The following is an 18,375-nucleotide window of genomic DNA, read 5'->3' as shown; positions in this document are numbered from 1 at the left end:
GCCATTAATATGTTCGTCAGTGTACACAGATAAAATCAAGATTACAGATTAATTCTTAACCATCTGAAATCATATTTTGCTCAAGGGCGTCGTTTTTCTTCTTACTCTGGTGCAGGGGGAGAGACGTGTAGTGGTTTTACTTATGTGTGCTTAGAGGTGAAATGGGCGGGGGGTGGGTGGGTAGGGTCACACACTTTTGGTCTGACACAGAATGTACCTAACAGCAGAGTCAGTAAACGGGATATTTGCATCCTAAAATCCCCAAATGCAAGACCAGTATCCACATTGTAGCAAACTTTGGAATATTATGTAAATTAATATCTTACAATACAGGACTCTCTAACACAGTGTCACCGAGTCAGTAGATCACAATGGCATTAGAGTTTTGGTGGTGTATAGTAGTTTCAACTGCTGGAGAATATGATTGCTAACAAAAACGAGCAAGACCCCACATTTGGGTCTCAGATCACACACTTGACCGACTTATACCTAATAGTCAATTGCAACAGCAGATGGCCAAAACATTTTGAGATAAAGTTGTATAAATGCTTTTTCTATTTTTAGAAACAGATGCCAAATTTGACTGTAGATTGGCACACTTTCTATAAATAGTATAGATGTCCAAGATCGAACAGTTCCTGTCAAATATAGTCAAATTCTTGTAGGCAGTTTGTTATAAGTTCTTTTTTCCTTGTTCTAGTTTTAGTAGCTGCATCCATATTTTATGGCTGATTAGCATAAATTGTACAAAAAAACTCCAAGGTCTTCATGCATTGAGGTTTTACCCTCCCCCCAATTATTGTATTTGACCGATGAATCTTCTTTTTTTAGTATTATCTAAATAATTTATAAAGTTGCAAGGAAAATGTGCAAATAACAGAACCCAGAGTTTATGCCGGTTTCAAGATTTTACATGTTTTGAGGTTAATGTAATACTGAATTTTACAAATAAATATGTATACAAAACTGATTCAGTTAATATACAAATAAATTTAATTCGTGAGTTAATATACAAATAAATTTAATTCGTGAAGTAGAAATATCTGTTGAAACTTATAAAAACACACTGGGGCCTTTTCGCAAACACTAAGTCCTTTTCGCGACAAGGACCCGTTATTAACACTTTATATTAAATAAAGATATATTAAATGCTGTATAAAATGAGTTACGCACAAAATAATTTAATTTGTAATATTGAAATATGGATTGAAACTGAGAGTAAACACATCCTCGGCCCTTTTCGCAGAAGGTAAATCATTTTCGCGAAAAGGAGTCCTGGTCGCACTTATACCCATCCCTTGCCAAGAGATGTCGCTCAGGGTTCGTATTCATTACTTTCGGTTTCATTGTATTGATGTGATTTCCATGAAAACTGCTAGAGGTATACTTGGTACTTTCCGCCCTTGACAGCATTTCAGTTTTAACTCTCAGGTAAGTTGAACAACTGGAATATAATATAACATATTCCATGACATAGAACAATTAATTTCGTCGGTATAAGTTTTGGTGAAACGAACACATCAACTCAGAACTTGCGGTTACACAAAACGGCGACTGGTTTGTAACCTTTTACGAATATGGAAAATTATTCTTATCTATAAAAGCTACACAGTTGGAGGGAAATAGGCTGAGTTTCCTGATACTTGTACCACCTCATTTGAGATATTTTGACATTTGTATGGTGGTGTGAGGTTGGAGCGCTTTGCCTATCGAAAAATTGGGATTCGCCTAGACCCACCACAGGGGCTCGTTACAAAGAAAATTTGGGGTATCCCTCCTTGAATCAAGGAATGGGGGTTCTAACCTACATATATTGTTACAGGTTAGAGCCCCCATCCCTTAATTCAAGGACGGATACTCCAGATTTTCTTTGTAACGAGCCCCTGTGACGTCGAGACCGAGAAGGGGGGAGGGGCAACCGGGGATATATCCCCGGGGCCCGGGCCGAACAACACTTTTTAATTGTATAAAAGAAAAATTTTGTTTGAAGAAGAACTAGGAGGGGCCCGGGTGTTTATTACCCCAAGAACCTGTGATTGCTCTCTATGGCCCTGTGGGGGTGCGACATATTAGTGCCAGTACAAACGGTGTAATTTAGTGTGTTTCTTGGTACACTGAAAGGGAAACTAGAGGCCAAATTTTCAAGAATATCTCATATGCTTGGCAACCCATATTGACACTTGTTCAGATTAAAGTCAAATTGCTTTAGTTGGGCTATACTCGTCTTTTTCAAATCCTGCCACAAGCTATAGTACAAGTCACATGGTTCATGTATGTGCATTTACACATTTTAAATTAAATATAAATTGTTCTTTTAAAATTTAACACTAATTTTCTTTAACCAAAGTCTATTTCAATCATGATTACTGAATGTTCTGCACCTTAACTCTCACCAAGAAGCTTCCAAATGAATATTATCTGTCACTAAGAACTTCTACAGTGGTTGCCTTGTACTAAAGTTGGGTCAAAATAAGAGTTTGTAGAGGAGAATCATCACAGTTGAGGGTACTACGAATTTGTTTATCAATATGCTTAGCTTTCATTGTGACATCACGGTGTACAACATTCAATCCGGATTGTATTGGATCACACCTTTAGGTTTATTTCATCCTAAATGTCCACATACTTTAAACGTTAATTTTGCTGTATGCACCTCTTGGGGTGTCTAAATAATGACCTACCAAAGGAATATGGAGAGGCATATGAATACAAATGAATTGAATACTAGCCACTTAAATGTATGCAGGGTCAAATTCTAACAAATGACACCCATTGCTGAAATAGTCGGTATTGAATGCCAAAATGCCCCGTGTGATTTGTACTTTAGTGGATGCGTTTCCAAGTTTCATTGACATATATTCAGGTGGCTGAAACACGATGGTAGCAGATGAATTCTGAAGATGAAGTAGGGGTAAGTTAGGCCAGTAAATCATCCCCTCAACTGTGATGATATTGACTGGTAGTTTAGAGGCTGATATTGCCTATTCATTAAAACTTGCAAAAATTGGCAGCCAATTTTGTCTGCATACATTGGTGTAGATTTTATACACTTTCTGGTATTTCTCATGGCTGTGGTGCTACCGTCAGCTGAAGGGTTATTTTGGTGACATTTTCATTATACTTCTGGAGCAATTTCTATGCCATGTTTGGTGACTTGTAAATCCACATAGAATAGCACAACCCTTTGTTGTATGGCCATTTTGAATTTTATGCTAGATATGGCTGTTATCAAATACAGGTAAGTGTCTAAAGTGTATGCAGATGTGTTATAGAAAGATTTGCATGCAGCGTAATTGCACATTTTAATGAACAGGTGACATTAGACCCACATATCATCCTTCATTGTTAACATTTATTTGGGGGGTTGTTTTATTGCACATGGGATAAGTTTGTTTAAGAAAATGAAACTGTGATCACTAAAAGTAGCATTAGTGTGCACTGCTTCATTTCTGTCATAAACTTACCCCATCTTCAGTGATTTGATCTGAAAAACGAAGGAGATGACATATGTTAGAAACCCCTTTGTGATAGTTGGGTTAGAAATTATGAATGAATGAATGACATGATTTGGTGCATTCTTTTTATATCAGTGAGGTTTTTAGTTTTATAAATTCGGAAGTCAGGTACACACTGCCCCGGGTGGAGGGTTAGGGATTGCCTAATAAAAAACCAAACATCAGATACAGCTGGTATGTTGTCCATAAACAAAATAAAATAAAATTTGGTAGGCCTAGGTAGACAAACTTCTGATTTATCCACCACTGAATTTAGGCAATAATACCATTTGTCCACACTGTGCCTTTGTTGTCATGCCACCCAGGGCCATGTAAAGATATGGGTAAGCTCATGACCATGTTGTGTGAAAGGGTTAATATGAAATGAAGTAAGTCAGCTGCAAAGTTTACTGGAATTTTGAAATGTGTTCATGATATACTGAAACTATGTCATTGAATTAAAATAATTTGAAACTCGTCCTTTCCCCCAGATCAGTTCATTCAGCTTACAGTTGATGGCAATTCATATGTAAATGACAATCAGCAGGCATGCTGGACCTCACTCAACTTGTGAGCTTTTCATTTGCTGTCTTTTTTCTTCTTATGAGAGGACAAATTTTAAGACATTAACAAGACAATTATCTTTGTTGAATATATTTTAAAGTGTAGGTAAAACATCCTCAGGATTATGATGCTGTTTCATACTGCTACGGAGTTGCTGAAAAATCCAATAAGAAACAAAATAAAGAAAAAATCTTTTTATACATTTATTATAGGTTGAGATGAGGAAATTTATCTGAAATTGGTATTTCCTGACAGTCCATGTTGAATTATATTGTCACCAATTTGGTTAACTTTTACAGTCAGTAAATTCAAGTAAGTTTATTTTACAATGGGAAATAATTTTTAAACTGATCCTGCTGCATTAGTCATCATGATGACTATTAACTTTGAAACTTGTTGACATTACACTGTACAGAGCTCTCTGTAAGCACTTCCATTACATCCTAGACCCACAATTGTTAGTTTTGGACCATCAGTCTTCTAAAGTTATGCTTCTTGTGGATGTTTATTAATTGGCAATTTGAAGACACTCTTGATGTATATTACCTTCAGTGGGTTTTAAGATAAAGTCATAGTTACCAGGCGATGATAAGTGAATGGAAATAAAGCATTTTCATATTAAAAAGCTAAGAAGTACAAAGTTAAAATGAACTCCAAAGATAGTGATTATGTTCTTTAGAGTCACTTTAATTCGAGTAAATATTTTAATTGACTAATGTTAATAGCTTGGAATGTAATGATTTTAAATCCACAGTTGAACTTCCTCTTTTCTCTGTTGTTTCTCAAGTTTGCCCTATGGAAAAAGATTAATGGTCAAGAACTTCTGCATTTGTCCCAGGGTCTATGTTAGAACTGAAAATGATTGGGAAGTTCCATCCTCCAATATAAAAAATAGGTCTGATTGATAAGTACAGGATGTATTTAATGAAATGTTAGTCGGTTGCTTTTTAACCTGTGTTTTCAACACATTATATTGTGCTGAGGAAATGAGTTGTGTGTGCCTTGTTCAAGGATACACAAAAGAACTGACCCAGACTAGCCTCATCTGATATTGAATGCACATTCCATGCAATACAAGTCTGATGCCATTCCAGCTGGTACTCCCTTGACTCCCTGGATTGACAAAAAAGTGAAGGTAGGAATTGCAAATATGGGACATTATTTTCATACATTTTGGATGATCAGTTTTGAATAATATACATGCTTGCTCTTAATTCTGCAATTTCATCAGTTACAGGTGGCTCTTTAGGGTTGGGTTTCACTTTAAAGTTTATGGCATCCTATGTATTTCAACAAATAGTGTGGTATAAAGCTTTACATATTTTTCAATCTTTTTTTTCTCCCTTAGGTATGATGTATCCTAATGACTTAACAGAAATATTAACTTTATGATGCTTGACAATAATCAGTCATGAAGTGTAGGACTTGTAAGGCGGATCTAAGTGATGATGACAAGTTTTGTTTTGAATGTGGAACCACTGTCGCTGAGAGTACTATGGTTGTCCTTTGTGGGGGTAGACAGAAAGATGGGACATCATGTGATGCAGAGTTGAAGGAGAGCTACAAATTTTGTAGGAAATGTGGAAAGAAGGTGGACAAATCATTGTTCCAAAAGAAACAGACACCTTGTGAGGGTAAGAAGGAGGATGGTTCAGTCTGCAGCAACCTTCTGGAAGAAGATGACAGATTTTGTATGGAATGTGGAACCCATCGAATAACAGCACCAGTATCACCTGAAGGTTACATAAAACATAAGTTTTTTTATTTGTATCTTAGTGATAGTATGTTGTATTTTGTCCAGTGTCCAAAATTAGTCCATACATACATTTTTGATATCTTTGATTACAGGTAATCCCATTTTTCCAGGGTTTTGCTAAAGGGTAATTACAGTGAAATATTTGACTTCACCTCATGATGATTTTTTCTTCCTATCACTTTCTACAATTAAAAATTATGTCCAAAATTGTGAGATTGTTATGGGTTTTAGTTTTTCAACTTTTGTTTATATGTTTCTGATTGTTTCTGTTGCCTTCAGAGATTTGCTTAGTAACATTTTTATTGCTAATTATACAGTGTGAAGCTCTAGCAAGCTTCCTACCAGCCTCTAAAATCTTGGTTCCATTATATCTGTCAAAGGTAAAACCAATTAATTTTTTAATTGGCCACATCCAGGGTTCTTAGTGACCAGAGATCCTACTTGAAATAAGCATGACATTTTCAGTGGATGATAATTTTTTTATAGCTTTACCATGACACATCCTTTTTGATCATTGAAATTTGCAGATAAAGTGATGTACCAGTCTAGTATAGTAAATGAACATGCAAGTAATGTAGCATGATCCTGACTGTCTGGTTTGAATGGTAAGTTGAACTTCTAAGGGCAGTTGCAGTCGTAATGTTTGAGACTTATTGGGGACACATGCTTTGTGTGGGATCACTTCCATTACATCATTTACATGGAGTCTCATGTTCATATTTTTCCTTCATATATGTTCCCCTATCACATTAACTTGAGTGATATTGGTCTGTTACATCCTAAATCTAGCCCTACTTAAAAAGATGAGAAAAACAATTATGTCGATCATATAGACAAAGAGCAATAACTCTTGACTGTTATCTCCCTTTGTCAGGACTAACAGTTGTTGTTGTTCTTGTTATTTAGGTGGTGCTCTACAGTTTCATATTTTGCATGGAGTTGGAATTTTAAAGAAAAAATTTCCCTGGGTATCTTCACTGTTTATGCTGGCTATTCAAAAAAGACCTTGTATATCTTAGGTATTGTTGAAAGAACCTTTAATTCCCTTTATTTTGGTATATGATTGTTGGGTGTAATATGGGTTATAGAGTATACAGCTTGGCCTTACTCCAGATGTGCACCTTTATAAAAAATTGCTAGCTCCACTTGTTCATTTTCACTTCCTGGACTTAAAAGATAAACTGTATATTTGGTAATTTATCCGTTGCACTTTCAGAAGCTGGTCTTGTCTAGTAGGGCAAAATTCATTGCCCTGTTTTAACAGCTGCTAAAGATAGTGTACTTTATACTAATTCAGGCTGATTTTTTTTTAGCACAAGGGAGAAGTCATTGATAATGTACAATTTCCATAAGTACAGTATCCAAAGATGTGATGTGATGTGATTTGGATTTTTAACGTAACTTTAACAATTTTTCAGTCATATCGCTACGATGTCTGCAATGTGGCAGTTTATAGTGATGTCTAGCACTGGGGCATCATGCCGCAGACATGTAGCATGATGTCCCACCCAGTCACATTATCCTGATACCGGGCCGACCAGTCCTAACACTAACCTCTTAATGCTGAGAGCCAAGCGAGGCAGCTGTTAGTACCGTTTTTGTAAGCCTTTGGTATGACTCGGCCGGGGATCGAACCCACGACCTCCTGCATCCGAGGCGGACGCTCTAACCACTAGGCCACCGGAGCGGTCCAGTATCCAAAGAAATGTCAGCTATATTACATCAAAGTAGCATAGAGGTATGCCAACATTCTCTCCATTGTGCATGTTTCAAATGCAAACAATTTCACCTTACATATGTCACTCTCTCAAAAGTACATAATAACTGATGATAATTATTATTGTATATTAAGGGCTGATCCTCTAGAGGCAAAGAACCTCATTGGAGGTCTTATTCCCTCTCTGGCTTCTCAGGATCTTGGGGATGATATTGTCATTCATATACACTTCAGGCCCATTGAAACTGGCCAGGAAGCAGGGTGACCCTGATTGCCCCCAGGGGCCATCAGCTAAGTTCTTCAAGGCCATAACAATTGGCCCAAGCAGATACCATCTTACAGTAGTGGACACTTCTACCATAGATGTAAGAATTTCCTTGTTTTCTCCTCCTGTTTTGGGTGTTTTATGATAAGCCTCCATTTTCCTAGCAAATTCAGCTATACATTTGCAGCAGGTAGTTTTTTGGGTAGTGGGGTGGTTAAAACTAACTTTAATGATGCAATATGTACCTGTTGCTATTGCCAGTTTCTCGTTTTCCACCCTACACTGAAGTCCCACTAATGGTCTTCTTTAAAAAAGATGATTACTGCTAGGCATCCATAGGGTAATAGGGCAAGCTACTAAAATCTTCCCATAAAATCACCGTATAAGAGGATAAATTCTCATGTTATGGACAACAGTAATTTACATCCTAGAAAGGTTAGATATGCAATAGTACATGTAACAGGTAGTATTGTATCATTAAAATTAGTTTTACTTCCCACCCCACTACATTTTTTGATGCAGTGTTTAAAATGCTGAGTAGTTTGCTTCCTCTCCATGAGTTCCAGACGTAACAGTTTTTTTTGTGTTTTGGAGTTTTATGGCATGGAAACAATTTGAAGGTTATATTACGAGGAGGCAAATAAAATATTGTGACTAAGGACACCTGTGGTTGCATGTATGTGCTGATTCAGTGGTTGGAATTGAACCCATACCTTTTATGGTCACAAGTCCAATTCCTTAATCATTGAGCTGTACATCTTCATTTTGACTCCAAAAGGAGAGTTCCTGATTCCCAGAAATGTGTAAAAGCCAGGTTGTGACTGTTCATTTTGTTTTAGAATTGGTATATGAATAGCACTTAGGACTCTCAGGGCTGAAAGCTTGAGGAAAACTTCTTGTTTGTCAGAAATGGATACAAAATGCTAAAAGCTCCATGAATGTTTCATATTATAAATGTATATCTGATTCCATTGAAATGCTCATGTTCTGTGATAATTATTCTGCTACAGATAGACTTTTGCCACCATGGTTGCCTGATTTCATTCTAGTATGTATTGATACTAGATTCAACCTCTTTCAACATATTTATGTCCAAATATTTTATTTATCCAGTGTTACAGCTTCAGTTCAGAAGAAAAGCACAGGGCAGAAAGCATCATTTTCACATGATATATTTTCAAATGTTATTAAATGGATTTTGAAGACCCCCTCCACTTTTGTTCCATCTTAAACCAGATGGTTATGTTTAAAAATTAATTACCTCAATTTACAATCTTTATTAATCTTGTATGTAACTAAATATGATGATACATTTTGATTAAAATTAATCAACATAGTTATTGGTTATTTTTCACAGAGGCTTGTGGCTCTAATAGCCATAAAGATGTTGCCAATAACCTGTTATCCACTGTTACCACATGTTTGGTATCAGGAAATGCTCAGGTGTTCAGCTCAGTGCCAAGCTTAATGGAGAAAATGTTAAAGCTGTTAACATACTGGGTTATTCCACCTTGTGTCTTAATTAACTATGCAAATTAGCACAATGGGCTCACCCACTGCAGTTTTCCAACAATCAACACTAGTTGTTGTTAGAGCATTAAGTAGGTAATACATGAAATGGTGGTTTATACCACACCTGTTTAAATTGCCTAAAGGATAATTTTACATCAGCTCCAGTCATGATGGCAACTGTTTATACATGCTACATGTAACAGACATACAAATCATATTTTTTTAAACATCTCAGCGTCATGGATTTTGTGAGTTAAAATCATGTTTTTAGCAAGAAACGCCATGTTATGGCAGATCAACATCTTGAAAATAAATTTCTTCATTTCATCAGCATGATCAAACGTTTTCTCATGTAAAATAGATTTTTTTCAACAAGCCTGAAGGGCACTTCACTTAGAAGACATGAGGGGCCCGATCTGAAATTTGAGCAGTGCAGTGACTGGAGATCCTACTTGATATAAGTATGACATTTTCAGAGGATGCTAAGTTTTTCGTAGCATCACCATGATAAATCGTTTTTGATTACTGCATTTACAAATGCAGTATAGTGCAATTCAATGTAAATGAACATGCAAATAACTGATACTTGATCCTTACCTAAATGAACTGGCTGATGTCTCGCTTGAATGGTCAGTTGAACTCCCAAGGGCAGTTGCAGTTGTAATGTTTGAGACCTTTTGGGAACATGTAAAAGGTGTGGCATCACTTCCATAACATCATATACATGAAGTCTTTTGTTCATGTTTCTGTTTCAAATATGTTCCATGATCACATTAACATTCGGGATATAAGCCTGCTACCTCCTGAATCCAGACCTACTATACAGACTAAAATATGTCTTTTCTATCATATAGACAAAGGGCAGTAACTTTCCCATTACCAATCTTTGTCACCTCCACCAGAATTGTTGTTCATGTTAATAATTATTATTATCATAAAGTAATGGCTGCTCCTCTAAAGGCAGAAAACCTAAAAACCTCATTGGAGGTTTCATTCCCTCGTTGGCTTCTCAGGATCTTGGGGATCAACAATACTGGTCATTCATATCCACTCCAGTCCCTTAGAGACTGGCCAAGTAGCAGGGTCACCCAGATTACCCCAGGGACCATCGGCTAGGTTCTTCAAGGCCATGCAGCCCTAGTCCAAAAAGCAGCCCCAATTCAGACATGCTTGGCTATCAAGCTCTAGCAGAGGTTGCTGAAGAGGCCAAGGCAGGACATTTGCAGTTCCTTCTACCTTTTTTAAGTCAGGGTGGGAGGGAAGCCTTAGGGACTTGCACCCTTTCTTGCAGTGTGTATCTCTTCCATTAATTCCCATGGCATGTTACACTCTCCTTCTTTTCATGGTTGGGTCCTCTGGTGTGCCCCACATGGCAGAGTGATCTAAAGAACTCTCCTTTACAGATCACTAAATCTCACCTCTGTCTATATGGGTTTGAGTCTTGTCTCAGCCATTATGGATATGTGAGAAAACTTTGACGGTAGCTTCCCATGGGTTATTGGTTATTCCTGTGGTCTTCTTAGGTTTTTCCACCAATTTCATGGGCCACCATGTAAAGTGCTGAAAAATGGCATTAAATCCACACAAGCAAGCAGCCAGCCAGTACTCCTCTGGAAAGGACCCCCATGTTATTCCAGTGGAATTTGAGGCAGCTAAAGGAAGAGGTGCACTCCTTTCTGCAGAAGGTTGCATTTGAGAGGGTTTTTGTGATCAGTCAAAATTTTGTCAGAGGAATCTTTTGTGATAAAAACCATAGCATCAATCAGGAATGCCATAAGACTCAGCAACTAGGCAATTTCAGGATACATTCACTCACATCACAATCATTCCTCCTTACAGGAAATACTGGTACCTATAATTTTGCTGGAGATCTTCCAGTTTTGTGCACTGCTGTTTGGCCTAGCATCTGCACCCATAGAGTTTACCAGATTTATGGGAGTAGTTTCTATCCACTTAAGATCACTGGGTATCCCTATCCTCCAGTATTTTGACAACTGGTTAATCTATAATGGCTAATTAGAGTTGCTCAGACAAGATACAGCCTTCAGTAGGTAGGTGGTGATGAGACAAGGCCTTTAATGAATCTAGAGAAATCACAGCTGGTTCCATCTCAAGATTTTGTATACATGGGGATGAATTTTGTCACAGGATTAGTCCCGTGTCCTGAGAGACAGAGTAGATAAGATCCTGACCTGGTTTAGGTGCTGAGAACCAATACAGCCTTGTCAGCTCATCTATTTCTTTCTCTTTTGGGGACTATGAACTCTGCATCAGACCTGGTTCCTTTCAACAGATTTCACTTGCACCATTTCCAGTTTCTCCTTCTGGCAAACTGGAAACCACACTGGGATCCTCTAAATGCTCAGATTTCTCTAGCTCATGATTTCCACTATCATCAGATTTCAACATTCTGGTGACCACCTGATTCTTAAGGAGGTCCTGCAATCCAACTGGAATTTGAATTCAGTGAAAATATTCTGGAAAACTTCTGTGATAATTACTATTTGTCATAAAATGTCTTGGAATTTGATATTAAGAAGCTAAGCAAATAAGTTTTGTTAGAGAAAATACATTATTTTTCCAGTGCAACTTTGCAGTGAACGATTTTGTAATGACCATCATACTATGTCATTAGTCATGATTGAGTCTGGTAACTAAGAGGATTTTGCACATGTCTCTAAGCATTTATATGCCTGCATTCATTGATATTCTTTGGTTTGGTTTGTACTAACTACATGGGCAAAACTAAATATTCTTTTGTCCCGAGTTTATTTGTTAAAATGATTTAAAATGTCAGACTATAAAACATCATTCAGCAATTCATGGTTAGAGGATGAGCATTTTCATGGATGGCTTCAGTGAATAACCTTTTTGAAATTCAAAGTGTTCAGTGGAATATATTAAAAGTATATAAACATTTCTTGCAACAGACATTGAGACTAAAGTGAAAGAAATCGGTGGACTATAGGCATATGATGTGCTGTACAAGCCTAATAATCCATGGAGTTTTTGAAAGTTTTCTTTCATTTCTGGAATAATTTTTATCAGTTTATCCTGGATTTTATATGATTATAAGAATAGTTACCTTCAACTGCAGTATTGTGTCTTTAATCAAAGTTTTGGACTTTAAAAATGATTCCTGGAATTTGTCATTTTCTCCATAAAGTCGGAAAAACTCCTGGAAAATAAAAATCATTTTGGTGTAGGATTCCTGATATTTGGTGGATGTATCTGGACAAGTTTCTGGCTGGAGTCTCATGCATGCTTCTGAACCCCACTTCAGTTGCTTCATAGACGCAGATTCAGGGTGGGTGCTCATCTGGATTTGGAAGGACTGATTCTTCAGGGTTTGTATTCTGGGGGAGAATCTACATCTGCAGATTTGGAAATTAGTCTTTCATAGGTGCGCCAACAAAATAAAATATCCATGCATAATGGTCTCCTCCAACATTTAAGTGGTAGTGTACCTCAGATAAGGAGGCACACACACACACATCTTCACTTAGCATGGTGGTTTGGAACTGCCTTTGCTGGGCTGGCAAAAAGAATATTTTGGCAGACAGTCTGTCAAGGAAGGGGGAGAGTCCTCATGAAATGGTCTCTACACTAATCTATAACAGATTCCCTGTTCATAATTACTGGGACATGATTGGTGGACTTGTTTGTGATAAGGCTAAATTAGTTTCCCTTCTTCATTTCACCAGTACCTGATAAGAGTGCATGAGCACTGAATGAAGGGGATCATCTGTTTGCCTAGGTCTTTCTGCCTTTCATGATGATCCCAAATGTACTTCAAAACATAATGATCTCCACTGCTCTGATCATTTTCATAGCCCCTCTGTGGCCCCTGAGACAGTTTACATCCAAGGTAAGTGATGCTAAGTGGAGAATATTTAGAGATTGGTCCAGTAGGAAAGATGTTATCATTATTGCCCATCTGCAAGTGGCTAAACAGTGCTGGATTTCTGCCATCAAAGGCTATAGAGCAGTCCTTTCCATCAAACTCAAATTTTTTAAAGGTCAGGCCCTTGGTTCAGATTCTCATATTGTTGACATGATCAGGTATTTTGAACTGTAGAGACTATTTTCTCACTCTCTAATACCAAGATGGAATCTCTTCTGTCTTGTTGTTTTTAACAAAAACTCCCATTAAACCTTTTGTGTGAAGCATCTTTCCCAACTTTATCAAGACACAAGCAAAAATCCAGCTTCTGTCAGCATTTTCTCTCCCTTTGCAGATCTCTCATCTCAGACATATCTGTGTTGGTGATGATCAAGGTCTTCATGTTTCTATTTGGCAGCCTCTAAAAGGTTGAGGATAGGATAGGAAGCATCATTTATAATGGGTTGGGCTGATATTTCAGCTTTCACTATTTTAAAGTGGATTGTCAAGACAATCCAGAGAGCAGATCAGTCCCTTACCCAAAGGGATCTTTCATTGATGAAAATTAAAGTCCATGAGGTGTGTGCCATTGCTACCTCATGGGCCTATCTAACTTGTAATAATGTTAAAGATGTAATATTAGCTGCATTTTGGTGATCAGAAATCATCTTCTCTTTCGTAATTTGTTCCTTGGCACACCAAAGTAAAGACTTTTTTCTCTAGAGCCAATAATTGTGACATCAAAAGTGGCCCAATTGGATACCATCTTACAATAATGGACCCTTCTACTGTAGATGTGAGAATTTCCTTGTTTTTTTTTTCTTCCTGTTTCGGGGTGTGTGTCATCAGCCTCCACTGAACTGGCAAATTCAGCTATGTAATAGCAACATGTAGTTTTTGTGGGGGTGGGTGGTTAAAACTAATTTTAATGATGCAATATTTACCTCTTACTATTGCCAATCATTCCCTCTTCTCACCCTGCACTTTAGTCTCTTCTTCCTTAAAAGAAGATGGCTAATGGGCATGTACTGGTTCATAGGGCAGACTACTGAAATCTTTCCAGAAAATCACCCAATGGGATGACAAATTCTCATCATCTGGACAAGTGTAATTTCCATCTTGGTGAAGGTTAACTATGCAATAGCAACAGGTAAGTATTGCATCATAAAAAATAAGTTTTACTCCCTCTCAATACATTTTTTGCTCCAGTGTATAAATTAGAAATTTTGTTTCCTCTATATGAATGCAAGAGGTAACAAGGTTTTGTCTTTTTTTGTGTGCTTTGTTTTATGGCATGGCAACACTTTGAATATTACATTATGTGGAGGCAAAGAAAATGCCTTGACCAAGGATACACTTTGGTAGCTTTTCTAGGCTGATCCAGTGGCTGGAATTGAACCTATACCTTTACGGTCACAAGTCCAAGTCTTTCACTGCTCAGTCTTTGCATATTCCTTTTGACTCTGTAAGGAGAATCCCTGACTCCCTGTGTAAAAGCCAATTTGGGACTGTTAATTTTTTAGTTGGTACTTGCATAGCAATGGGACTCTTATGGGCCTCTTAGAGCTGAAAGGTAGAGACAAACTTCTTGTTAGTCAGAAATGGGTAAAAAGGCTAAAAATACCATGAATGTTACAGATTATAAATGTATACCTGATTTAGGAAGAAAAAGAATGGACAGTCAGAGAATCCCTACTGCTTCAGTTGAGATAATTACCTTGGTTTACAATCATTAATACTCTTTTATGTGACTAATTCTAATGATACTTTGTGATTAAAATTAATCCAGATAGTCAGTTATCGTTACTTTTTTCACAGAGGCTGGTGGCTCTAACAGCCGTAAAGATATTGTTGATAACCTATTATCTACTGTTACCACTGGTCTGGCACCAGGAAGTACTCAGGTGTTCGGCTCAAGTGCCAAGCTTGATGGAGAAAATGTTCAAGCATTCAACACAGAAAAGACCCCTGTGCCACTATTTTCATCCCTTTCAACAGCAGTACCTTCAGGAAATGTATTGGTGCCTAACTTGAATGTATCACAGGATGGAGATGTGAGCAAGGAAGAAAATGCAGGGCAGTCTTACTTGTCAGATTATTCATTTCCACAAAGTAGTTCTGTTGCAGGAGCTTTTAATATGGAATCCCAGTCGGATGGAGAAAATACTGGACAATCACCGTCTTCTGGTTCATCAGATTCTGTCACCTTTCATGAAAATGACCTTGAAAATGACCCTGAGGAAGAGAAAGTAAATTTGTCTCCTAATGATGATTCTGCATCCAAAATTAGTGCAGAATTAGAGAGCCAACTGAGTAATGTGAATTTGTCAGAAGAAGAAGGTGATGACCTTGAAGATTTATCAGAAGATAGCATTGATGATGAAAATGAAAGTTATGAAGGAGATAACAGATGTAGTGATGACTCAAATCCTGACAATTCTGACGCAGAATTTGCTGAAGACAAAGCTACAGAGCTGAAATTACCACAAGAACAAAGAACAAAAAGATCAAAACGCAAGAAGAAACCAATGAAATATAAGCAGAAAATGGAGAAGAAGAAGAAGACGATGGATATTAAAAAAAACATATCCTCTGCAGAATCTTCTGAGCAGCTGCAAGAACAACAGAAGGAAACTGAGATGGAGAGTGACAGAAATAGAAATGTTGAACATCCTGCTGAATGCCAGGAGTCAAATTTACAACATATGGAGGTTGATGACCCTTCTTCAATGGCTTTAGGTTCAACAAGCTTAACAATGGATTCAGCAAATCAGATGGAGACAAATGAGGGCAAAACACCTATTCAGACTGAACGAAGTGGTGAGAGTGACAGTGCCATGGCTATGGAAGAAAAGTACAAAGAAAATACAAACAGGTACCAAATTGAAGATGAAAATGCAAATCATGACAAAGTACCAGTTCAGGACAGTGGAACTGAGCGAAATCCACAAATGAATGAGGTTACAAAGGATGTAAAAGAATCTATATCATATGCAAAAGTTGTACAAGGAGCAAGTACAAGTCAGCATGATGCTAAGAAAGATGCAGAGAAAATGAACCAAAAGGGAGATGTGGAGTCTATGGAAACTGGTGATAAGATGAGCAAAGCGTCCACAGGGAAACAGTACAGTGAGGATAATAATTCAAGTAAAAGTCAAACTAGCAGTGGCACAGAAGACACTAAGCCAAAGGAAACCAAAAATGGAAAATCTGATAAAAAAGCAGGAAAAACTAATGAAGTCTCAGAAGCAGCTAAATTGTCCAAGGATGAGAAAAACCAGAAAACTTCAAACAATTCCAAAAATGATCCTTCACAGAATGCCAGCTCCAAGGTAATCTCTTTTATGTTATTTAGTTACCCTCATTTTGTTGAAGGATAGATAAAATATTTCAATAGATATATATTTTTGTCAAATTATTTTCATAGTTGAAAATGGTGGTGCATAAATGATCATTAAAATGAGGAAATATTAATTTGAACAAAACTTTAAAGGCATCCATCATACAGTTCTAAATCGCACATAATTCCTATGAAATTTTTATTATATTGCTGTTCCTTAGTTAGGACTATGCAAGTGGGAATTATCTCAAAACTGATATTCCCCAAGCTGTCACAGAATCATATAATTTATTCATCACTTTGATAATGCTTTCATGTGCTAACTCAAGAAATATTTGTAATTGTCATTTGGTTACAATTTCTATAAATTGGACAGGTTGTCTTATGGTATTTGGGAGTAGACTTGAAAACACATGTAGCATTCATCCTGTATCCATGTTAAGATTCAAATCCTTAAATTTCATGCTAAAATTGTCAAACATTTTCTGTATATATTTATATTTGTATGGTAGTTTATGCTATGTTAGATGTAACTGTCTGGCAACAGAGCCAACACAAAAAGATGGTATGGAGATGATTTCATGCCAGGGTTTCAGCCAATCATCAACCACCACTGTTTAATTAAAGTAACCCAATAAAGTATTTGCATCCTTTTATGCCTTTGGTGCAACCATCTCAGTGTCATGTACTTAATCTTCAGTTCATTATCTTTGACCTCTTTTCATGTGTCTGTATGAATTACAGAAAATAGGTGCCTGGGCTTTGAAGGTAAAAATATTCCAAGGGACCCAAGGGAGAATGCAAAATCTCCTGGATGTAACAAAAATGTGACCAATTAATGAAAATAAGATTAGAAAACAATTGCAATTGAAATAAATCAGTTATGATAAAATTAATGTCTAAAAGGTGACACAGTACACAACAATAATAATAATAATAATAATAAGTTTGAATGGCAGTTTTACTTTTTTGTAAGACTTCAGTGATATAATGATCAGTCTTGAAACCCTTTCTTAGTGTTAATGTTGAACTTAGTGAATCACGTTTGGAATTGATCATGCATAGTTAAAAGTTAATTTTCAGTTTGCCCTCCTCTGTGTTCTTTGTTTATATTTCAGTTCTGCCATGAAACCAAATATAATTTAATGTCTCCTAATATAAAATGAAGTTCAGTGTAAGTTTTGTTTGTCTATAACTTTTTTAATTATAAATTGAGATTAACAATGTAATCATATACTTGCCTTGCTATAATCAGTTTTTTTGTCAACTCAGTAAATGTGTTTATACTGAGGTATGAGGTTCAAGTTGATCATGGATTGTGAGAGATGGAGCTAAAGTCATATGGCTACCATCCAGGAATGCAACTAGTGATTCAATTGGTCAAATTGATAAAGACTAACTGTGATTGTGCACCACATTGATTGGAGGGTGGGCAGGACTGTATTAGTGCCTGAAGTGTGTGTATGTGTGTGTGAGAGAGAGAGAGAGAGAGAGAGAGAGAGAATTAGCTGCATAGAAACTAAGTTAAAAGCACTTTTTCAGAGTTCTGCATCTGGTGGAAAGAATGCTGGAAAGGATACAAATACAAGGTAAGATTTAATCATCATCATTTTTCCAACGTTACACACTCTTATCTGTTTTTATAGTCTACTAAATTTCAATATACTTCTAATAACTACAGCTCTACCATTACTGGTATAACACATTTTGTTAGAATGCTAGTTTGGAATAACTGCTGGTAGTCAGTGTGATGTTTTGGCAGGTAAGTGCTGTAATGGAACAAATTTATAAATGATGTGGGAATTATAAAATTGTCCAAATGTCAGTATAGGTTTCTCACATTT

At 36.8% G+C, this 18,375-nt stretch overlaps 1 protein-coding gene across 1 annotated transcript in view; it reads left to right on the top strand.

Moving 5' to 3' along the window:
- The first annotated feature begins 1,314 nt into the window (after positions 1 to 1,314).
- Positions 1,315 to 18,375, top strand: part of LOC149786028 (E3 ubiquitin-protein ligase rnf213-alpha-like) — a 374,561-nt gene continuing 357,500 nt past the window's right edge. Inside the window, exons 1-4 of the mRNA XM_089978102.1 lie at positions 1,315 to 1,431; positions 5,407 to 5,797; positions 15,010 to 16,523; positions 18,074 to 18,120. Coding sequence (XP_089834228.1) covers positions 5,470 to 5,797; positions 15,010 to 16,523; positions 18,074 to 18,120 — 1,889 coding nt within the window. The 5' untranslated portion in view covers positions 1,315 to 1,431; positions 5,407 to 5,469. The remainder of the gene's footprint in view (positions 1,432 to 5,406; positions 5,798 to 15,009; positions 16,524 to 18,073; positions 18,121 to 18,375) is intronic.

Source organism: Sinohyriopsis cumingii, chromosome 12, assembly GCF_028554795.1.
Source record: "Sinohyriopsis cumingii isolate HCF-2022 chromosome 12, ASM2855479v2, whole genome shotgun sequence".
Lineage (NCBI taxonomy): Eukaryota > Metazoa > Mollusca > Bivalvia > Unionida > Unionidae > Sinohyriopsis > Sinohyriopsis cumingii.
The sequence above is the reverse complement of the archived record's forward strand: the minus strand, read 5'-3'. Positions and strand labels throughout refer to the sequence as shown.